The sequence below is a fragment of the Eschrichtius robustus genome, chromosome 3 (assembly GCF_028021215.1).
Source record: "Eschrichtius robustus isolate mEscRob2 chromosome 3, mEscRob2.pri, whole genome shotgun sequence".
Classification (NCBI taxonomy): domain Eukaryota; kingdom Metazoa; phylum Chordata; class Mammalia; order Artiodactyla; family Eschrichtiidae; genus Eschrichtius; species Eschrichtius robustus.
In genome coordinates, this window is record NC_090826.1 from 142,512,827 (window position 1) to 142,535,993 (window position 23,167).

At 38.5% G+C, this 23,167-nt stretch overlaps 1 protein-coding gene across 1 annotated transcript in view; it reads left to right on the top strand.

Moving 5' to 3' along the window:
* The window catches only part of RGL1 (ral guanine nucleotide dissociation stimulator like 1), a 291,746-nt gene that overhangs the window by 98,946 nt on the left and 169,633 nt on the right, over positions 1-23,167 (top strand). The window contains exon 2 of the mRNA XM_068541388.1: positions 5,975-6,138. Coding sequence (XP_068397489.1) covers positions 6,007-6,138 — 132 coding nt within the window. The 5' untranslated portion in view covers positions 5,975-6,006. The remainder of the gene's footprint in view (positions 1-5,974; positions 6,139-23,167) is intronic.

A 23,167-nucleotide genomic window follows, 5' to 3' on the forward strand; every position in this document is an offset into this window, starting at 1 on the left:
TCTACCACCCAACCATCCTTAGATTTGGATGCTAAGGATTGGTGAGCACCCCTAAACACCAACTTTACAAAGCCTCAGCAAACTTACAATTGACTACATGACCGAAAATTTGGGGTTGTTCCTGAATAGTCAAAACTCAGAGGTTATATCTATCAATTCCATGGGGCTATTCATGCTGTTTGTTTGGCTTCCGAATAGTGAATGCATGCATGATATGGTAATAAATACAATATGTGAGTGACCCACAGAAATCACAACCTTTTGCTGTTTTGTTTAGTAATGTAGATCCCTCAGCTCTACTGGAAAAAAAATTCAATGCCTATTTTTCTTTCTACATTTGGGGGGAGGTGAGTGTTTTATCCCTGTAAGGGGTCTCAGCAGCCTTGTAGTTTATCTACTTATTTTAAAGAGGGGGAAACTGAGGCTGAAAAGTGAAATGGTTTGCTCAAGGCTTACACAGAGAAATTATTATGGCCACATGATTTGAACCCAGGTCTCCTGACTGGAATTTCACTGCTCTTTGTATGATGCTATTCTAAACCTTTGAGTAAAACCAAGATGCAAAGACTCTTCTTGATAGATAGACTTTTTAGGTGGAAGAGTTGTAGATAATAGGAGATAAAGATAAACAAACCTGTCTTATCTGGACAGGACCTCAGCTCATTAGGAAGAAGAATGAGGTAGAGAGAAGGTAGGAGGAAAGAAATGGCAGAAAGACAAGTGGTCCTGGAAGAGACAGGACAGGGCAGGGCAGGCTTTGTCAAGATTAGAAGAAATCTGAGTTGAGTTAAAAAAATCAAAGGATTTCTTCAGGCAGAAGCAAGAGTTTATGTGTATAAAGGGAATAAAGCAGAAATACTGTATTATTAATACAAATGATGGAATCTGCAAGGGCTGAAGAAAAGCATGGACCTAATAGATAAGGACAAGAAACACCACACCATTCCAGTAACGTTCTGAAAATTAAACACTTTTTTTCCTTCCAAAAATATGTAAAGAGGAGAGGTAGGAGAAAAAAGATAATGATTTAGAGGGATGTCTCATACATTATTTACTATCATAGAAGGAAAGTCAAATTTAATAAAGTACTGATTGATTTATCAAAGTCCAGCATGGGGATTAATAAAATAAATACAGAGTTCAGAGAAATTGTGCCCTAGCACTTACTTTTAAAACCATGTTTCAAAAATATTATTCATGGGCGTTATGGATAATATTTATCAAATCGCAGGAACAGACACTAGTAATGGCAAATTTTTATGTTCTTAGATTGTCACTTAATACTTATGTTTTTAAGATTAGCCCCTGAGAAGTTGATTATTTACTTTTGGTACTTAATGATCATTTAGGATATGAAGCTCTCAACCATGTCTTTTGTCATCACCATAGAAAATGTTATGACCTCCAATCAATGATTATTTTTGAAGTAATGGGAGAAATGTTGTTATTATGTATTTTACATCATAAGCAAAATGTAGTAAATATTTTAAAAAGAAAATGCACATCTTAAAAGCACAAACTTTAAAGAAATTAAAAATTTTAAGGAAATACATACTTTCACATTGATAATAATCATATAATTTTTTGATTACTTATGTAATCATAAATTATTATTTTCACAAATTTCTAACAGCTATCAATTTCTCATAAGACAACTAGGATTTATAAATATTGACTAGAATGGTCTTTGGATTTAACCTAACTTAAAAAACAAAAGCAAAACCTTTCAGCTTTGGTGGGAATGTTAGGGCTCTAGGACTTGAATGCAGTGACCTCAAAAACCTTTACATGGCTTTTCTCATCTGCAAATTGTTTCTCAGTGTCAAGTGAAAGCATCTTTCTTCTATTTCACCAGACTTGTCTTCCCTATTCTTATCTGACTTCTCTGCTTCAGGCAGTAGAGACAATGTATAATCACAACGCTTTTACAATTAGAAAAAAACCAAAAAACAGCTCTCAAGCAACTTCTTTTTAAATTTTTGAGCAAAACTTTGCTTCTGTGTTCTCTGATCAGATATTTGCCTTTATAGACATACAGTTCCTTTCTACACCCTACCTCCAACTTAAGGATGTCCTCATCATTCTGTGGTTAAAAATAATTCTGCTTTGGGTATCAGGTGTTTTAGGATGACAGTTCTTGAAAGCTGATTTCCCAAAGAGCTTATAAGGACTATGATATTTTAGACTAATTATTAAGTAGAGTTGAAGATTTTGCCTTTTAGGTTTACAGTGATTACTTATCTGTTGAGTGGGCTCATATTTGCATGGAAGTTGGCTTGTAAGCCTTGACCGTGTGCTTTAAGAAAGAATGCAGTAGTTCAGCTTTAAGGCATGCAGCCTATCAGAGGTAGAAGAAGGTCGACATATGCCTCACGTTTTAATTCTACCAAAAAAATGGCTCCACTATATAGACTTCTAGCTCATTTTAGGAAAATAAGAAACCTATAATGCATGAAGGTATAATGAAACCTATAATGCATGGACCAGCAGCAGGACTGGCTATATAATTTTGGGGCCCAGAGCAAAATGAAAATGCAGGGTGCCCTTGTTGAAATATTAGGAATTTTAAGACAGTGACAGCAGAGCATTCAACCATGCCTAGGGCCCTTCTTAGCAAAGGCCATGTGTGATTGTGCAGGTCACACCCATAAAGCCTGCCCTGGTCAGAAGTTAAGATGGGAGTAAAGAGGAAAAGGAATGATCCATTTTTTTCATGAAATTTCCCTCCTTCTATCTACCTCACTCTTACCTACGATTCATCAGATGTGACCATCTCTCAAGGGGCTCTGTTATGCCAGTTACCTAAGACAGTGACACTTTAGTCCATGGGGGAAGGGGCATGAGAGAGAGGTCTCATTCCACCAGTGATGAGATAAAGGGTAGGGGTTGAAAGCCTTCTGAACTGACCTAGGAGAGAGAGCGTGAACTTGGGAACCCTACAACTTTCTAGCAGTTACTTAATCTCTCTGAGTCAAACTTTTCATCGCTGTAAAACTGTGACATTTACCTTGAAGCATTATCATATGGACTTGACATAATGTGGAAAATACCTAGCGCAATGACGGATGCAATGGGAGCTCAATAATATTATGCATATGGTCATTTTGTGTGTGTGAGTGAGGAAAGGTACTGAATATGGGTGAAAAGGCCTCAAGTCTCAGGTAGGGTGGAGGATCTCAAAATGCTTGAAGAGCCTCATAAGAGCTGAGCTGCCTCTCTGCATCCATCTCAAGTTCCCAAGTACTTTGGAATGGTTTAAAACTCAGAACTGCATCTTCTCCCAAACAGGGTAAGGAACAATCTGTAGGAAGTCAAGACACAGTACAGTTCAGTCTCTAACACTGAAAATTTGCTAACTTTCACCCACACCGTGGAGATGAGAAAGCAGCTGTGGGCAGACAGTAGAGGAAGAGCCAAGGGGTCACTGGGCTATATTACATTTACACACGTTCCATTGTCCACCCTGAGATGCTGCAGTTTGTCTGTTTTATCCAGCTACGTCTCCATGATATACAGAGGATACAGCCAAAACCATTTTATGTAGTTTTTCCACTTTGTTTTGATTTCTTATTTGTGGTTTACAGTATTATCTCCAATAACAGCAATGGAATTTCCTTCCCTACTAATTTGGCCTGTTTCCATTTTGCCTGTTTATTTTAATTTCCTTTTTTTGGACTGAAACCTCTACATGACTCTCCTCTGTTTATTTCCTTGCATGTATGTGTCAGCCTCATTTATGTCCACTCAGAAGAACTTTGTGCATTAATGATAAAGTTTCTGTTTCCTGGTTCCTAGGAGAGTGTATTCCGTGCTCCATGCTTCTAAGTACTTCACAATGGTTTTGGTTAAGTTTCCTCATCATTGCTGTCTGCCACCAGACTGCTTGCTCTCCATGGCTTACAGATGGAGCATGTGAGGCAGAGAAGTAACTTGGCTGCAGAAGATCCTTCTCTTGAATCTTCTGACCTATCTCACCCCTGCCCAGCTTCTCAACGCCGATTTCCATTTACTTTTATTTGGGCAGTAGGTTATGTGAGCATAAGACCTGCTTTTTGCAGACATGCTCAGTTCCTTGAAGACATTTCCAAGAAAATACTCTGTTGTTAACTAATGAGCAATCGCTGCTTGCAGAATTAGCTGCCTGGGGGTGCAGGATGAATGTTAGACTTGACCCTTTCTTATGAAGAGCTTACAGCCCACTAAGTCAAAAAAAGTTGAAGAGAAGGAATAATTCGACTTTTAATCTGTTATTTGAATATATTAGATCTGCTGCCTTAATTTTACTGGAGTCTCATGATTACTGAATTAACTAATCCATCAAACATTCATTTAGTACTTACTCTGTACATGACATCATCTCTAGTGTTAAGATGCTTGAAAGACCAGAAAGTAGAAATAAATTTGAAAACAAATAATTATAATAAAGTGTTTTAGGTGACATGATAGAGATCTGTCCAGAGTATATATAGAGACTAGCAAAGGAGGAGGGGCCTTTATTCTCTTGGCGTGGTGGGTGGAGGGGAGGTGACACAAACAAAGGCTTAAAAATCCTAGATGTATCTGAGCTCCATAAGCACTTTCTTTTTTTTTTTTAAAATACATTTATTTATTTTATTTATTTATTTTTGGCTGCGTTGGGTCTTCGCTGCTGCGCGTGGGCTCTCCCTAGTTGCGTTGAGCAGGGGCCACTCCTCATTGCGGTGTGCAGGCCTCTCACTGTGGTGGTCTCTCCCGTTGCAGAGCACGGGCTCTAGGCGCACGGGCTTCAGTAGTTGTGGCACGTGGGCTCAGTAGTTGTGGCTCACGGGCTCTAGAGCGTTGGCTCAGTAGTTGTGGCGCATGGGCTCAGTTGCTCCGTGGAATGTGGGATCTTCCCGGACCAGGGCTCGAACCTGTGTCCCCTGCATTGGCAGGTGGATTCCCAACCACTGCGCCACCACGGAAGCCCCATAAGCACTTTCAAAGGACTGAAACAGAATGGCAGAGGAGGCAGCCGGGCATGGCGGGAGAAGGGAGGCAGAGGAGGCCTTGGATGCTGTGTTAAGGAGTTTGGACTTCATTCTCCGGGCAAAGTTTTTGGTAGATGGAACATCATTATCAGATTTGCTTTTTAGAAAAATTACCCTGAGAAGGATAGACCCGGGGGACGTGAATGGAGGTAAGGAGATTCCTTAGGGCAGTATGGTGCTGGGCAGGCATGACTTGATTCTGAACAAGCCAATGGCAGGTAGAATGATGTCAAGGAAGTAGACTTTATAGAATTGTTATCCATTTTTAGATACTGTCTCTGCAGCAACTGCTGATGAAACGGAGGCTCAGGAAAGTAATACAGCCAATAAATATTGAAGAGAACCTTCCTCTGTGCTTCCACTGCAGTTTGGAAACATGATTACTGAGGCGTTTCACACGTTATGCTGTAATACACTGTGTTGTGATTGCTTGTTTACAGCAATTTCTGCCCTGAGACAGTAAGCTTTTTAAGGTGGAGGACCAAACTACCAAATTATTTCTGTATGCCTTGCATGGAGCCTCGAATAAATAAGTGTTTAATAGATGTTTGGAGAGTAAAACTCCTGACACCAGAGCCAGTGCTTCTTCCACATGCACTGCATGGCATGGAGATACGAAAACATCACTCAGGCTTGTCTTACATCAACCCATTTCCATTTCTCCTACTGATGGGCTAGAGCAAAGTGACAAGCAGATAGAACAGGCAGAGGATGCTTTTTACTTTGCTTTACAATTTTTATCACTTCGTCCATTATCAGAATGCATCCCTGCCTCCAGAATCCTGCATTAAAATACCAATCATGAATATCTAAAACATAAAAAGTGGCCATAAATGTTGTTGCCTGTTGTGATACTGTTGTTGATGGTCTCATTATCCACAAATCAAGCGTGATAGTTTGCTTTCCTATCTCTTTTTATGTTACTCAGTGTCTTAACCTGGATCCCACTTTATTCTTCCAAACAGATCCGTAATGCCTCCTGCCTGGCTCTTTCAAGATGGAGGGGAAGCCCGTGGGAGAGCCTGCTCATGTGGTGTCTAAACTCAAACTTTCCACCAAGGTAGAAAGCGCAGGACATTGGCTGGTGGAAGATCACGCTCGGATATGGGAAGTTTTAAAGACAGAGGAGGTAAGACAACTCTAAGTGACACAGTTGGCGCAATGATGGATTTTCTTAGACTTGAAACTATCATTCTTAGTGTAGCCATTATCATAGGCCAGCTTGGCAATTTTTTATTCGGGGGCCATAGGCACAACTACAGCTGGAGAATAAGAAGTCAGGGGTGTGTCCCTTGGACATTAATAATACTCCACAGTGGTTCAGCCAAGGGAGTTAGCCCTGACCGATAGGGCTTAAAATATACAAGTAGACATTGTCCTTGTAGAATCCTACCAAACCTAAATGGGAAATCAAATCGTGGTGAGAAAGTTGATTCCTAAGGATCAACTAACACATGTGGAGTTATATAAATTCATTCCTTGACAGCACGAGGCTAAGTATCAGTTAGGGCTCTTCGGTTGCAAGCAACAGAAATTGACTCTGACTAATTTAAAGAAAATGGGAAATTATTGGAGGATATTGGGAGGCTCACAGAATTGATGGGAAGTTTGGAGAACTATGTTTGGAAACAGGACAGGAACCAAGTCAGCAGGAACTACTCAGAGCCCTACCCCTGGTATAAATTCCAAACTGGTCTCTACCCTCTCCTCATTCTCACATTTCTCTGCTCAAGATGCAAAGCCATGGGAGTGAGGGGGTCACTGCCAAGCTTAGTCACGTGTCTTTCTGTTGGTTATTCTGTAAAGAGAAAAGGAATCTCATGAGAAATCATTGTACCAAGTCCTCAGAGCACTTGTGTTTGGTGTCCAAATCTCTAATACCTGCATGTTGTGACAATTCCAATCTAAGAAACTAATGTAACAACTACAGTCTTAAACGTGTGAAATCCAGCCAAAGAAATTGTAAACACTTTCTATGGAAATACCTGCACAACTGATTTTTTTTTTTTTAAGCAATAAAACTCCGCAGAGAGCTCTTGAAGTCTTTGTGTATCTTACCTAACAGGGCCAAGACTAGGATCAGATAAGGGAGGTGCTGAGGGTACAACATTTAAGGAGGCGCTCACTCTTAGGTTTGTGTCCTGCACTTGCACAAACTTGAAAGTTAATGAGTCCTGATGTTTCGCATGCTAGATGACTTGCTTGCCTCACCCTAGTCCTGGCACCCAATTTTATTCCCCTCCCTCCTTACCCAAAGGTAATCACTATCCTGAATTTGATGTCTATCATCCTTATGCATATTTCAATATGTATACTGCATACGTGTTATCTGTATTTCCAATATATAGTATTGATTTACGTCTGTTAAGTTTTACATAAGCTTTATACTGTATATCTACTTCTGCACCTTGCTTTTGTTACTTAACATTTTGTTTCTATTTTATCTGTTTCCCATGATGATACATGTAGTTCTAGTTTATTCATTTTAAGTGCTTTTTATACTCTATTGATTAATAAGGTCAAATTTATTTATCCATTTTCTGAGTGATTAACTTTGTTTTTTTCAGTACAAGGCAGTGTTATACATGTTTCTAGCATAGACACCTAGAAGTGGCATGCTGGATTATAAAGTATGAAAGCCTTCAGTTTTACTAGTTATTACCAGATTTGTCTCCAAGATGGGGACATGAGTTTATATCCCCACTAACAGCATATGAGAATTTTCCCTACTCTACATTCTCCCAGTTATCAATATCATCAGACCTTTAAATATTGGTTAATCTGATTATTTTGAAATGGGGCCTTCTTGTTTTAACATGAATTTTTTCCATATGGATAATCAATTATCCTTATACCATTTTTGAATGTCCTTCATTTCTTCTTTAGCTTGTAATGCTATATTTCGTGTATCATGTTTCTTTACATACTCTCTCTGCTAATGTGATACTCCTTCAACTGTTCTAGCTTTGAAGGAAACCTGGATATCTGGTAGAGCATGTCCCTCCACTGAGTTATTGCTCTTCAAAATTGTCTTGGCTGTTTTTGGAACTTAGATTTTCAATATGAATTTAGGATGACCTTATTAAGTACTGCAAATATGAAGAAAAAACAAAGTCTGCTGGGAATTTGATATGGATTGCAATAAGTTTGTTGATTAATTTGGGAGAGTATCAACATATTTATGATTCAGTGAATATCTTGTCTCATTGTTGACTTTAAAGGGCATGCTTCAATATTTCACCCTCAATATTTCACCAATATTTTATCCTATACCATTTTGCTGTAAGATTTTTATAACGAAGGTTAAGGAAGCTCCTTCTATTCCTTTTTTTTTTTTTGCTAAATGTTAATTTCTTTACATTATAATATTTGATATCTACAAAATAATATACATGTAACTTATAGTGTATAATATTAAAACAAACACTTGTGAGCTCACAACCAACTTAAGAACTAGAATTTTACTGATTTGTTGAATCCATATGTGTAATCCTTCACATCCTGTCCCCTGGATTCCTTTCCTTACAAAGGTAACCATGTTCTTGAAATCTGTGTTTAATCATTCTTTGGCTTTTAAACAGTTTTATTACGTACATATGTATCCTCCCAAAATATTGTTTAGTCATATAAGCTATTTATATAGTCGTATATATGTGTGATATATATCTGATTTCTTTGGTGACTTATTTCTTTCACTCAACCTGTCTCTAAGATTTTTAAGACTTACAACATTAATATATGTAGTAGTAATTCATTAATTTTTACTGTTGAATAATATGCCATTATGTGGTTATACCATGATTTATTTATTCATAGTTATGTTGATGAACATTTCAATTATTTAGTTTTTTTATCATTATGAACAATGCTACTGTGAGCATGCTTATACATGTCTTATGCCCCTGTATAAGACAAGCTAGGTGCAAGTTCCATCTTGCAAGTTATTGCCACATTGTTTTCCAAAGTGGTACCAGTTTACACTCCCACCAGCAGTGCATAAATTTCCCCCTATTCCATATCCTTGCCAAGTTTTGGAATTGTCAGATTTCTTAATTTTTCCAGTCTAGTTTGTATAAAATAGAATCTCATTCTTTCCTCGTTTCCTCCTTGCATCTCAACCCCATCTCCGAAAATTTTTCTTTTTCTTTTAGAGTTTACTTTTCTGAGGGTCTAACTTTAGCAAAAGTCTTTCTTTGTGTGTTTTATTATTATTATTATTATCATTATTATTTGGTTTGAAGATGTCTTTATTTTAAGTGCAGTCTTAGAACGATAGTTTAGATGGATATAGAATTTCAGGTTACTTTATCTCAGTACATTGAAAATATTCCATTGTCTTCTGCTTTCCGTTGTTTCCGTTGTAAACTAGCTGAAAGTCTAAGTTTTATTTCTTTGAATATACAGATCTTCCTTGACTTACAATGGGGTTACATCCTGATAATCCCATCATAAGTTGAAAGTATCATAAGTCAAAAATGCATTTAATACACCTAATCTACCAAACATTACAGTTTACCCTAGCCTACCGTAAATGTGCTCAGAAAACTTACCTTAGCCTAAAATCATCTAAATGCAAAGCTTATTTTATAATAAAGTGTTGAATATGTCATGTAATTTACTGAATACTGTACTGAAAGTGAAAAAACAGAATGGTTTTATGAGTACAGAATGGTTGTAAGTGTATTGATTGTTTACCTTTGTGATTGCGTGGCTGACTGAGGGCTGTGGTTTCCTGCCATTGCCCAGCATCATGAGAAAGTATTGTATTGCCTATTGCTAGCCTGGGGAAAGATCAAAATTCAAGATTTGAAGTATGATTTCTACTGAGTGCATATCACTTTTTCACCTTCGTAAAGTTGAAAAAATGTAAGTTGAACCATTGTAAGTTGGGGGCCATCTGTGATGTCTTTTCTCTCTAATTACTTAGGTATTCTCTACATCTTTGCTGTTTTCCAGTTTTACTCTTCTGTGTTTAGGTGTTGGTTTCTTTTGTTTGACCTCTTGGAAGTCATAGGGCTTCCCAAATATATGGATTGGTGTCTTTCATCTGTGTGGAAACATCTCTGTAATTTTCTTCTCTAATAATTGCTTTTGCTTCATTTTCCTTCTGAAACTCCAACAAGATTTATGCTCATTTTTCTTACACTTTGCTCATGTCCCTTAACCTCTCTTTCAGAGTTACTATCTTTTTTCCTCTCTGTACTGTATTCTGATTAATTTTAGATCTATCCTCCAATTCACTAATTCTCTCTTCAGTTGTATCTAATTTGCCCTTTAATCACTGAGTTTTAAATTTCAGTTATTCTATGTTTTACTTCTAGAAGTTCAGTTTTGTTCTCTTAAAATCTTCTAGTCATTATTCTAGTTTCTTGCTTCCTATTCATATTTTTATTTTTAAAGACTATTTGTCAAGACATTTGAAGAGTATGAGATTTTACACTGTTTGCAAATTAGCTGAAAGAAGACATGAGACTCGTCTCAGAGACAAAAGACTTTATTAGTCACAGAAGAAGCAGTAGCCAGAGTGTCAGCATGTTTGTTTTGGTTCCCTATGTCCCAGTTCCTACAGGAATGACACAGATAGGCCTAGATAGCTGTTTGCACAGGAGAGGATCACTGACCTTGGGGAACTTGCCAGTTTATAGTAGACCGTAAGAAAGCCTACACTTTCTCCTAGTGAGAGACATTACCTTATCCTTGAAGGATACTCACTGCAAACACAGACCTGAAAAATGGTCCAGGTAAAGATCAGCTAAAGCCTTGGTTTTTTTGTTTTGTTTTGTTTTTGTTTTTGTTTTTCTGTATACAAAGCAAGATATGCAGGAACAAGAGAGAGTCATGGAGGAGTGTTTCTGAACAATATTAAATATAATGGTTTTATATTCTAAATTGGCAATTCTGATAGCTGTGAGTCTTATTCAACTATCTGTTTTTTCTTTTGGCTCTTGCACTTGGTGTTTTGGTTCTTTGTGTGTTTTATGATTTTTGAAAGTGGGTTCATTTTTCTGGGAATGAAAGGAGTTTTCTCTGGAGAGAAATTGCATTTACTTCTGGGCGCACTATCAACTGGAAGGCACTTTAAAATAAATTCTTAGCTTGAGGTTTTTCAGACCACTCAATGTGAATATAGGCTGGAAACCTATAGATATGTATGCTCGTGGTAATTAATTCTAGGGGGAAATGACTCCCCTCTCCCTGCCCCTATCCAGCACCATATTTCAAGGTAAGCAATTTTCCTTGTGTTGTCATGGAGGGCATGTGGTTTAACACAATAAGAGTTTATTTCTCAATCACATAATAACCCAATGTAGGTGCTTCTGATGAGAAAGAAGCTTTTCTCCATATGATGATTCAGGATCACAGATTACTTTATTCTTGCAGCTCCACCATCCTCTGGGGCCTAGGAATATTCTAAGTTCAGATAGCAATTAGCAAAAAAAGAGATTGAAGAAGACACACCCAGTTCTTAACCTTCTTGGACCAGAGTGACATACATCATATCACTTTACATTCTATCATCACTGAGAACTAATCCCACTGTCCTATGTGGATATGAGGGAGGTGAGGTGGGGAAGTGTAATCTCTGGCTGGGCAACCACTTACTAGTGATGACTCAGTATGCTGGAAAGGGAAGCACAAATTGAATTCTGGTGGGCAGTTAAATAAGTGTCTAGCAAAAAACAAAGCTTAAGTTTACCTGGTTAAGCCAATGCCCTCAAAATGGAGGCTGACTTCAGTGCTTATCTCTGTAGGTTCTTCTTTCATATAGGTTTGGCTTTTAAGAGTTCTTAATTTTTTGTCAGCCCATCAGTATATCGAAAAAGACATTTTAGTTTTATTTTATCAAGCATTTTTTTAGTTGTTCTTAGGGGGAGAGTTGAATTACGGTATTCAGTCCACAATACTGCTGGAAATGTGAGTCCTACACTCTCTTGTGAGTTAAAGTGTGTCTTAAAAATATATGCTTTTTAAACTTATTTTTAAAAAAGTATTTCACTTGGTCAGAAAGTATCATCTAGATAATGTTGAATCTTTATTATTTTTGGCCACATTTAGATAGGTACCTTCTCACACAATATTTATAACTGACTTCTTAGAATCATTTATAAATTTTATGTAGGCACAAATCAGTTTGTCAAATATATTTGAATTTAAAATATTATTTCATCTTTAATGTATTAATTTTAACTATTCTAAATGTACCATTAAATATAAATATTTAATTGTTAAATTATAAATAATACCTGCATATAGCAGAAAATAATGAAGTTTTTGATGAATGATCAAGCATGAAAAATAAGTGTCTTTATAAAATCTCCATATCTTTTTTTTCCAATTTTTATTGGAGTACAGTTGATTTACAATGTTGTGTTAGTTTCAGGTATACAGCGAAGTGAATCAATTATACATATATATATATATCTCCACTCTTTTTAAGATTCTTTTCCCATATAGGTCATTACAGAGTATTGAGTAGAGTTCCCTGTGCTATACAGTAGGTCCTTATTAGTTATCTATTTTATATATAGTAGTATGTATATGTCAATCCCCATCTCCCAATTTATCCCTTCCCCCCAGTAACCATATGTTTGTTTTCTACATCTGTGGCTCTATTTCTGTTTTGTAAATAAGTGCATTTGTACCATTTTTATAAAATCTCGGTATCTTTTTTATTTTATTATTATTATTTTTTAACATCTTTATTGGAGTATAATTGCTTTACAATGGTGTGTTAGTTTTGGTATCTTTTATTTTTTAAAATGAGCAAGGGAGCAGTGAGGAGGTTGGACATATTTTTGTGGTGATGAAAATGTTCTGTCCTTTGATTGTCATGGTGGTTACATGAATATGCACATTTGTCAAAACTAACTGAACTATGTACTTAAAATTGATACACTTTATTATATGTCAATTATGCCTCAATAAAGTTGACCTTAAAAAATGGGCAATAGGTTGGGGGAACAGCATTAAATAAATCAGTAATTGCAATGCAGTGTGATGAGTGCTGTAATAAATACACCCACAGGTGTTTGCAGAGCCTACAGCAGGGAGCTGTAGTCTAGCATGGGTGTGAGTAAGCTTATGTAGGTGTGGGTGTCAGGGAAAGAAAGCTTCCCAGAGAGGTAAGACTTGAGTTCATTCTTAAAAGAAAAGTAGAAGTTAGCCCAGAAAATGGGGTCTTAGAAGGGGAACCAGAGCAAGTATTCCTGGAAGAGGATAAATTGTACAAAAGGGCAGTATTAGAGAGAACATCCTGCAGTTCGGAGCATCTGTAGCAGAAGAGAAATGGCAAGAGATGAAGCTGCTGAGAAGCACCAAATAACGAAAAGTCTTATATGCTTCACTTGGATATTCAGAAATTGTCCTGTGGGCCCTGGGGAGTCAGTAAACGGTTTCAGGCAGGGATAGTGACACGGTCAGATTTGTTTTTTAGAAATGCTGCTCTGTCAGACATGGGAAGGGTGGCCTAGAACACTTCAAAACCGCTCTTGGCCACTTTGGTGTCCTTCTTCTCTGTCCACGCTATGCTAGGGATTATTTGGGGTTGTTCTTTTTTTCATGATGGGAATTCTCTCTTTCCAGCTAGGCTGTCTGTCCTTGAGACCGTGTCCATTAGTTTTAATTCTACTTCACTTAGAAACCCTAAAGCACTGGCATACTGCTGGACACAAGTTGAAATAAATACCTGATGGTTGACTGATGAATCATTTTCATAGTGATTCTGTAATCATGTAATCATGATTTCATAGTAATATGTTGTTTCTCTAAATTTTAACATCAACCAAAATACTGCCATCTCTGGGTACAAAGGTGATTCATTTGATTCACCATTGTATAGCACTAAGTGGTGGTGTTTTTTTTGTTGTTGGTGTTGTTACTGATTGAAATTGCATCAACTCATTCATTATGCACTGGACTTATCTGTGCTCAATGTCTTACATTTGTGAGAAGGCTGCCAAGATAAGCAATATTCTCTGTGGCTGTGAAACAGAGATGTTTTCTGTGTGAAATTAAACTAGTGAACGCCTGTATGGAGTCTCTCCCTCTCAATCCAGTTCTGGAATGTGGGCCCACACTGTAACATCACATTCTTGGAGGAAGAAATAGTATGTGTTCATCATGCATACTTTGGAGATTAAATCATACTCATCTGAGGGATAGGAAGAGAGAGAATTTTTAAAAAAAAGAAAAACTAGATGACAATTTGGACAAGCAATGGGTGTGCATTGTATTCATCTCTGAAGAGTCAGCTCTTTGCTGAACTTAAAGGCTATGGTTTGATGACAGCACTAGGCTTCTTCTTTGTGATTCTGAATGACTTCTTCTTCTCTCTACTACAAATTTTAACATGAGGCAAAGGGATAGAAATGTCCTGCCTAGGATCTTATTAATATATAAACATGCTTTGAAGTATTTTTACTGAGATGAGTAAAGTAGACATTATCATCAGGAGTGAGAAATGGAACATTGAGACCGAATAATATTCAATTGGGGTCTGTAAGGGAGGGAAAATATCATTCATTGAGCACCTACTCTGTGTCAAGAACTGTCCTTGGCACTTTTATATTCATCAATATACTTAATTGTCACAGCCATAGGGACATTTCTGATAAGGATTTTGAAGATTAGAAGTTAAGGCACATGCTCAAAGATACATAGCTGGTAAGTGGCAGAGTAAGATTCAAACTCAAGCTTGTCTCTCTTCATTTATACTCTTGCCTCCTCATGAAGCTGTCTACCAAAATTGTTTAAATCGACCTGATTCTACATTTGGTTTCCCTGCCCAGACTTCAGCTTAATCCTGGCCAGGGCAGCATCCTCAGTACAATAAATGGTACCAGTCTTGCTCTCCTAGGGCTTGGCTCAGCAGTGTCTCGTGGGAATAAACACCAACGTGCCCACTGAGTCATAACTCTCCTTCATTCCTCAAAGTGTTGTCCAAGTGTGTGGCTGGGTTTCCATCTCAGTTTTCCCATGTATTATCCAGGTATCTCATGGAGACTGCACCCTGCCCTTAACTCCATCCCATTTAAATGGAGCCCTAAACCTCTGCTAAGCTCTTCATAGCTCTTTTTTCTGCATAACTGAATCCTGCTCCACATACTCGAAGCTATTGACTGGAGTCCAATAGTGTGAACAGTCTGATTGTTTGGAACCTGGGTATTTTCACCCATTCCCTGAACTACTGTTGCTTCCTTGGACATTAAAGCCTGCCAGAATCACATCAGAGTTTTCCTACGCTCTTGAGATACTGCTCACCAAACAGCCTGCTATCACCACGGGACACAGACCTACTATCAGGGAAGTCTCTCTAGCTCCAATCTACCCACCTTGTATCTTCATATTTTTACCCCTTGGCTCTTGCTGCCAGAGTCCCAAGTAGCTCCATGTAAGACCATTTGAGTTATGGCATGAGGTTTCCAATAAGCTTCATAGTCTAAACTAAAGGGGGATACCCCTGATATCAAACCTTTCATATTGGCTACTTTTCAGTGTTGGTGTTAGAAGGTGCTCGAGTATCACCTCTTCAAGGAAGACATCCTTGACCCCTCTGGTCAGGGTTAGTGACCCTACTGTGTGGTCCTACCTCTGCTTATCTATCTCATAAGACTCATCACATGAATGGTACTTGTATGTTTATATATTGCTGTCTGTCAAACTAGAATGTAAGCTTCTCAAGGGCAGGGCCTCTGTCATATTCATCTGTATATGCCAATATTATTCACAGTGTTTGGCACTTAGTAGGTGCTTAAGAAGTATTTACCAAATACAGAAAATATATAGAGGAGTTAAGAGCATGGACTTCTGGAGCCAGACTTGCTGTGTGACCTCGTTAAATTTCTTAATCTCTCTGTATTTCAGTTTCCTCATCTGTAAAACGTGTATACTAATAGGTTGTGAGAATTAACTGAGTGATATTAGGCAAAATGCTTAGAACAGTGCCCCTATATAACAAGCAATAGATGCAGACTTTTATTATTATTGAATGAATCAGTGAGGGGGGAAGAGTACAAAATGTTACACCACACTGGCCTACTAATTTTGCAATAGTTGCTTCTGACCCGTGCCGTCTAAGTTCAAGATTGCCCCCATGTTCTGGAAGGAAGGCCTCACACTCCGGGATCCTTTTTATGTTTTTAAATTACTACGGGATTTGATCTGGTAGACACAGCTGCCTGACTCCAATGAGACTGCCACCACCAAGGTTCCTATGGGTGATCTTTCCAGGAAGAAGACAACCCCAACTAAACAGCACTGTGTTGAGATATACAGATAATTCCGGGGAGTGGCCAGATAGGGGGGCTTTCGAACCACTCAGCTCCTCCCTCTCCCCCCCGTGCGTGAGGGGGGACGACACTTGAGTCAGCAGTGTGCTCCTCAAGGCCCTCTTCCTGAAAGGGAGTAGGCAGGCTGGGCTCTAAACCTTGTGTTATCCTAGCTGCTGACTCAGTTGCTCAGGTGACCATTTGAGTGGGAAAAGGCCAAGCCCTTTTAGGAGGATAAAATTGTTATGTAGAGAGCTTTCTCCTGTAAAACTCTCTTAGACATTTGCAACCAATTTAGCCTGTTCTGTTTGGCTCCCAGTCCTAGAATGCACCGTGACTTCACTGTATCAGACATGAACATTTCTTTGCATTTTGCTACAGGGAGTAAAGGAAACTCCAGGTGAATTTAGGAAGGAAGGGAGGGAGGAAATAAGGAAGGAAGGAAGGAAGGAAGGAAGGAAGGAAGGAAGGAAGGAAGAAAGAAAGAAAAAAACCAGTTTCTTGAGGTCCTGGAAATCATTCCTTCATGGGGCTTGCATTCATGTGGGTCTTAGGTCTCCAAGAAAAAGTTTGCAAAGCAGTTCTGTTTCAGCTCATTGTTTTCCAAAATGTGTTCGTTGTAAACCTCAGGGTCTCTTTTTTTTTTTTATAAATTTTTTTAAAATTAATTAATTTATTTAATTTTATTTATTTTTGGCTGTGTTGGGTCTTCGTTTCTGTGCGAGGGCTTTCTCTAGTTGCGGCGAGTGGGAGCCACTCTTCATCGCGGTGCGCGGGCCTCTCACTATCGCAGCCTCTCACTATCGCGGCCTCTCTTGTTGCCGAGCACAGGCTCCAGATGCGCAGGCTCAGTAATTGTGGCGCACGGGCCTAGTTGCTCCGCGGCATGTGGGATCTTCCCAGACCAGGGCTCGAACCCGTGTCCCCTGCATTGGCAGGCAGATTCTTAACCACTGCACCACCAGGGAAGCCCAGGGTCTCTTTTTATTCCCTTGAAAACTCCATGGCGTCAGGACAAGCTTGGCATGAGGCAATAAAGAGGCAAATGATGGGAGGAGAGGAGCTTACACACTGAAATAGTGCCCAGGAAAGGGAAAGAAGTGCCTTCTGTCCTTTAGGCTTATCTCTCCTTCGAGGGGACAAATATGAGAAAGAAATGACATTATTTAAATTTGCCCTTGGATTACAAATGTTGGGTATTTGGGAGAGATTCAATTCCTTCCCACAGCAGTGAGTAGCTAGTTCAAAGGCCCACCCTCTTTCAGGGGCCCAGAAGAAGAAATAGTTGAAAACTTTCACTATAAACTCTTCTCTTATGACCTGGCATCTGAGAAATTTACCTGCTTTACTTGATGAAAAACCTGGGTCTAGGAATCTGAGGAAACTTTATAAACTTTTTTTTATTTTGGCCACACTGTGCAGCTTGTGGGATCTTAGTTCCCCGAACAGGGATTGAACCCAGATCCTCAGCAGTGAGAGCACGGAGTTCTAACCACTGGACCGCTAGGGAATTCCCCAGGAAACTTTGTAGCTGGAGGACATTTCAGAAAGGTAGAGATTTAGGGGTGGTCACTGGTAAGAAAGGGTTAGCATTCTTTAAAAAATTGCACTCTGATATCAGAATATTGGTAGCCCCAGTGCATTTGCACATCATGCTGTCATCTCTGTTTAGGGTACCCTTCCTTCCACTTTGCCTAGCTAATTCCTATTCACCCTTCAGACCCTGGCAATTTCCCCTGATATCCAGACTGTGTTGTACACCCTTGTCATTTTTTTCTTAACTTTTTTTTAAAGTACCCTGAGTTTCCTTTATGTACATTTATCACATTATATGGCAATCACTTATTTTATATTCTTTTCCAGTATACTATGAGCTCCTAACATGAGGAACTGTGTCTGCTTTATTCAAAGTTACATCACTACCTGTTGAGACATTTGTTGAATGAATGAATGAATGAATGAATGCATGAACAAAGGAAGGGACAGATAAACAACTATCTCATGTGTTAATGCTTACTCTGAGAACGCCCAAGTGACAGAATTTCTAGGAGTTAGTGGTGTTCTCTCTGACATCATAAAAGGACAGACCCAAGGCCCAGAACCATATGATTTATTCTGTGGCTTGTACTTGCAAATAATAGGAACCATTAGAATTTTACTGGATTTCCGAGAAATCAACACCATTTGTGTATAGAAAAAAATACAGTAACAATAAAAGCATATAGCCTGATGAAAAGAGTCCTCAGTAAGCAAAATAACCTCTCCACCCACTCTTGTTTACCCTTACGGTCAAACCATGCTTACAAACTAACTTGTTGCCTCAGAACATTCATTTTAAGTAGGATGGATGCAGTACAAGGACAAATCTGAATTGTTTCAAAGTAAAAATGTTGATCAAGGAAGCTAAGAATGGCAAAAAGACTTGAAACACTGTGATGGAAGAGTCATGCTCTATCAATCAAGGTAGGAGGAGAAGTTATCTTTAAGGAATCATGGAGGGTGGTAGATATGGGAAAGCAAGAAAGAGCCAGGATTTTAAATGGGAGTCCAGAAGTATTATAACTTACTAAGCGAAGTCCAAACTGCTGACAGCACTCTCACAAAGAAAGTGAGTAATTCCCAAACACTCAGGACTTACTGGAAGAAATATAGTGAGCCCTTTGATACAAAGTATACATACAGGGACAGGCAGTTTCTCTGGGGGCAGGGAACAAGGTGTCATCCATTATCTGAAGGGAGACAGGGACCACAAGAAAGAAGGTGCAGGGGCTTAACCGTACCCTGCGTGAACTATAGGGCCACACACATGCCGACCGTTAAACAACCGTAAGAATTTGAACTGAGAGCCTAGAAGATATACTGAGAAAGCCAAATTATTTATCCCTAGGTTTCATATGTTTAACTGTTAAGACAAAAATACAGGACACTGTAGAAATCATAAGTGACAGCCAAGTTTTAAATATGACTTAAATATCTAGTCACCTTGTAAAGTCTTTTCATACAACAACTACAACATTATAGTCCTTGTAGGACCAGGATAAACTTTCAGGGGCCATCTAATGTGAATGTAGCTTGTCATTTTTCATCCTTAACCAGTGTGAAGTGGGGGTAAGAGGAAGTCTATTCAGCTTTTTAATGCTATTTTCTCATTGCCTTGATGGTTGCATGTTTCTTTTGCACTGGAGAAACTTCCACGGCATTATGTCACCACTTAATTTATTCACAGCTAAATTATTCAAAATGCTTGTGAATGCAGTGCCCTGATTAACTTAATTTTCTGCACATTTATGAGATAACAGCACACACCCTTAGTAGGCACTTAATTGACTTTTTTTAATGAATAGATGAATAACATATGTGAAAGTACATTCTCTGGCTCAAAAAGTGCAAGTGCCTTCCAGATAAGGATAGGATTTGAGGATCTAGACAATAAGGGGCAAAGCCCCATGGATTTGGATTTAGTTAGAATTTGGTTTGAACATGGTAGTAACGTTTACTGGGTATATTCTCTGAGTCAGTAGTTAATTGTCTAAGTCTTAGTGTCTTCATCCATAAAGTGTGGATAATAATATTCTCTTAGGACGGTTGATTATGGAATATATATAAACCTAGGACAATGAGTAACATGTAGCTAGTGCTTAATAATATTGTTTCCATTTTTTTTCTCTCTAGTTAAATCAGGACTGATCACAAAATCATTCGAGTTTTGGCCCTTTGAAAATAGTCTTGACTAGACTGGAAGTACTATGCAAAACTGTTAACATTTGTCAATTCCAGATGGTGGTAATATGAACACGATTATCCATTTGTATTTCTCTATCTTTTATAATTCTAAAAATTAAACATGTCAAAACAAAAGGGTTGAGGGAGGGAGATGCAAGAGGGAAGAGATATGGGAACATATGTATATGTATAACTGATTCACTTTGTTATAAAGCAGAAACTAACACACCATTGTAAAGCAATTATACTCCAATAAAGATGTTAAAAAAAAAAACAGAAAAAACCCCAAAAGGGTTAAATAAAATGGCTGCTGTCATTAAATAAAGAAAACATCTAAAATAAATTAATCCCTACCTTAGTAAATATAGAATAGTGAAATTGAGTCATTTACTCAATAAATATTTGTTGAGTACCTACTGTGAATAGGACTGATATAACCCCTGCCTCAGGGAACTTACAGTCCAATGAGCGATACAGATTTTTTTTTTTTTTAAAGCACCATACATGTGATCACGGCAATTAAAAGGAAATACAGTTTTAAGGGAGCATATGTGAGGTATATTTTTACCTAAATTTGGGAGGTTTGGAAAAGCTAGGAGTAATTAATAATGTATAGGAGTTAGTGATATATAATATGAGACATGGAGAATGACTAGGGTGAACTACACCAAGGGATGAGGTGGGGAAGGAAGTCCTTTGCATGTGCAGAGGGAAAAGCATGTGCAAAAGCATAGAGGTTAGAGGGGATGGAGGAATAGAGAGCAGTTCAATATGGATGGAAGATAGGGTTTAAGGCAGGAGGTGTTGGGGGACATGAGGCTTGAAAGGAGGGCAGGGGTCAGATCATGAAGGGCCATGAAAGCGTTGTGACTCTGGGGGAGAGTTTGTCCTCCAAACGTCAAGACCCCTGTCTGCCACTGTTGGTGGGGGTGGGTCTCCATTTTTGTACCAATGTTGTTGGTGGTTAGGAACTGATAATTCAGTGCTTAAAGACTAATGGGGAGCCTGAAATTATGTTGCTATTTTTAGTGGATAGAAAACTTTACTCCAAGTGAATAAAGTGAGTATGGAACTTCTGTCTCCTACATATTGCCAACCTAAGAACTTTCATAGATGGCTTGAAGCTGTCCTGAAATGGTGTCCTGTACACCATTTCTGCCTTCCATCAACAGGAGATTGTTAGCAGTGACTTGTTTAATATCCTCCTGGACTTACAGTGAAACAGACTTGAATGTAGCCTTTGGGAACCTGATATGTAAGTAGATGAGCTTTGTAATAAAAAGTTAGTTTTATCATATTTTTCTTAGACTGCTGATGTCCTCTTGCGTCAGATGGATCATGTCTGTGTCCCTGATCTTTAGGTTAGCCAGAGTTTTTGAAACTAATAAATAATTTTACAATCTGGAAGATTTTTCTTTGAATAAAAAGAATGGCATTTGTCTATTATACTATGGAGCTAGGAAAAATGGAGTTTGAAGAATCTGGAACACAGTCGCACTGGGACAGAGACAAAGAAGGATGATTACATTCTAATGATAGTCATTCACATTATCTGATCATGTTCAGACACAGGACCATTACACATGGTTTCATAATGGAAAATAAATGGGCCAGACAATTCAGTATACACAAACCAGCTAGTGACCTTGCCAGTGGCTCCTCAGGAGGGAGTTGATAGGAAAACTGATGATCTGAGATTGTGATTTGCCCAAAGTTGCAGAATAACGTCATTATACTCTAATTCCCAACTCCACGCACTTGGTATTTCACAACTGTTTAAGGGTCTCAAAGGCTCTAAGCTTTGCAAACTCTTGTTACATGGTAAAGTTCCTGGATGCTCTCATTTGGGAGTATACTTTTTATTGTCACTTGAGTTCTTCATAATGAAGTCTTTCCTTCCTTCACTCCCTGCCCTGACCTGCATCTTCCTTTCATTGAGAAAATTGGCCTTAAATTTGGGGGTGGGATGTTTGAGGGGGCAGATCATCTAATAGTTCGTTGTATATGTCCAAGAAAATCTTTAAGCTACACCTCTGGGTAGCATTTTTCTTTCCTCCAGTTGTGTTATTTTTCTTATTTAATGTGATCAGTAGTTCAAAGCAGGACCTATTTATTCTTGGCTCAGTTTCCACCCCACTGGTTATGACTTTTAGATGTATATGTGGAATCTTGTTCTCAGAGGAAGATCTAAGGAGGCTCTGTTATAAGTGTGGGTTAACCGCCATAAGGCACAGCTGGTGCAAATCAGCATGATGCAGCAATAGCTTAGGGTTATTGGCAGAGCCTGTGTTTAGAATTATATAGTAGAGAAGAAAAGAGGCACTGTACTATAGGATAGAGAAGAAGGGAAAAGCTAGGGAGGGAGAAGGGGGGATATCAAAGATAAACAGGAGAGGGAAGACATTAAAAGAGTAGCAGTCTTCCTAGTGACCTCATAGATAAGTAGTGAGGGGGAAACTATACACTGTGTACAGTTCTACTGAGTAAAATGATGTTCATATACCATCCTCCATGGTTTGCAGGGATTGGGGGCACCTTATTTTTTATTTTTTTTAAAACATCTTTATTGGAGTATAATTGCTTTACAATGGTGTGTTAGTTTCTGCTTTATAACAAAGTGAATCAGTTATACATATACATATGTTCCCATATCTCTTCCCTCTTGCATCTCCCTCCCTCCCACCCTCCCTATCCCACCCCTCTAGGTGGTCACAAAGCACCGAGCTGATCTCCCTGTGCTATGCGGCTGCTTCCCACTAGCTATCTGTTTTACGTTTGGTAGCGTATATATGTCCATGCCACTCTCTCACTTTGTCACATCTTACCCTTCCCCCTCCCCATATCCTCAAGTCCATTCTCTAGTAGGTCTGTGTCTTTATTCCCGTCTTGCCAATAGGTTCTTCATGACTTTTTTTTTTCCCCTTAGATTCCATATATATGTGTTAGCATATTGTATTTGTTTTTCTCTTTCTGACTTACTTCACTCTGTATGACAGACTCTAACTCCATCCACCTCATTACAAATAACTCCATTTCGTTTCTTTTTATGGCTGAGTAATATTCCATTGTATATATGTGCCACGTCTTCTTTATCCATTCATCCGATGATGGACATTTAGGTTGCTTCCATGTTCTGGCTATTGTAAATAGAGCTGCAATGAACATTTT